Source organism: Myotis brandtii, unplaced genomic scaffold (genome assembly GCF_000412655.1).
Source record: "Myotis brandtii unplaced genomic scaffold, ASM41265v1 scaffold334, whole genome shotgun sequence".
NCBI classification, from domain to species: Eukaryota; Metazoa; Chordata; class Mammalia; order Chiroptera; family Vespertilionidae; genus Myotis; species Myotis brandtii.
The window spans coordinates 891,071-891,714 of record NW_005362885.1 but is presented as its reverse complement, the minus strand read 5'-3'; the positions used below and the strand labels follow the sequence as shown (position 1 = coordinate 891,714).

General features: G+C 68.3%; 1 protein-coding gene across 1 annotated transcript in view; it reads left to right on the top strand.

Moving 5' to 3' along the window:
* Positions 1–596: 596 nt before the first annotated feature.
* The window catches only part of PUSL1 (pseudouridylate synthase-like 1), a 4,150-nt gene continuing 4,102 nt past the window's right edge, over positions 597–644 (top strand). Inside the window, exon 1 of the mRNA XM_014543778.1 lies at positions 597–620. Within this exon, the coding sequence (XP_014399264.1) occupies positions 597–620 (24 nt within the window). The remainder of the gene's footprint in view (positions 621–644) is intronic.

Here is a 644-nt window from a genome sequence, read left to right as displayed (position 1 = left end):
CCCCCACCGCTGGGGCCCGGAGGGCAGGGGGCAGAGGTGGGGCCAGAACCACGCGTGCATGGTGCACGGACCCCTTGCTCACACCCCTCCCTCCGCCCAGGGCTTGGGCCACTCTGGCCCGACCGGGCCCCTCATCCCAGCCTCCCTGGGGAGGCGGTTGTGCAAGAGGCTGCTGCAGGGGGCTGCACGCCCACACGGCCCCCTTGTTGGCACCCCCCGGGGACCCGGCACGCACACTACCCGTGACCAGGTGCTCTGTGCACAGAGGCACCGTAGACAGCTCCTGGGCCATCCCAGGTGCCTGTGTGCGGCGGCACAGTGCACACGCAGACACACGTGCGACGCGTGTCCCGGGGCTGGGACTCACATGAACAAACTAACATGCGTGTTTAGGGGCAACACTCACACCAGCATGAAAAACACACAGCACACGTCCACGTCCACGCCAAGAAGCCACAGGTGACACACGTGCCCGCGCCCAGGGCTGCTGTGCACACATGGGCCCAGCAGGCCAGCGCGGGGGTTCGGCTCACCCCACGTTCACACCCCGGCTCTGGCACCCCAAGGCAGAGGGCAGACGCGTGTGCACCTGGCACATGGAGTGCGTGTGCTGCACACGAGTGCGCACGCCTGCCCTCCCAGGA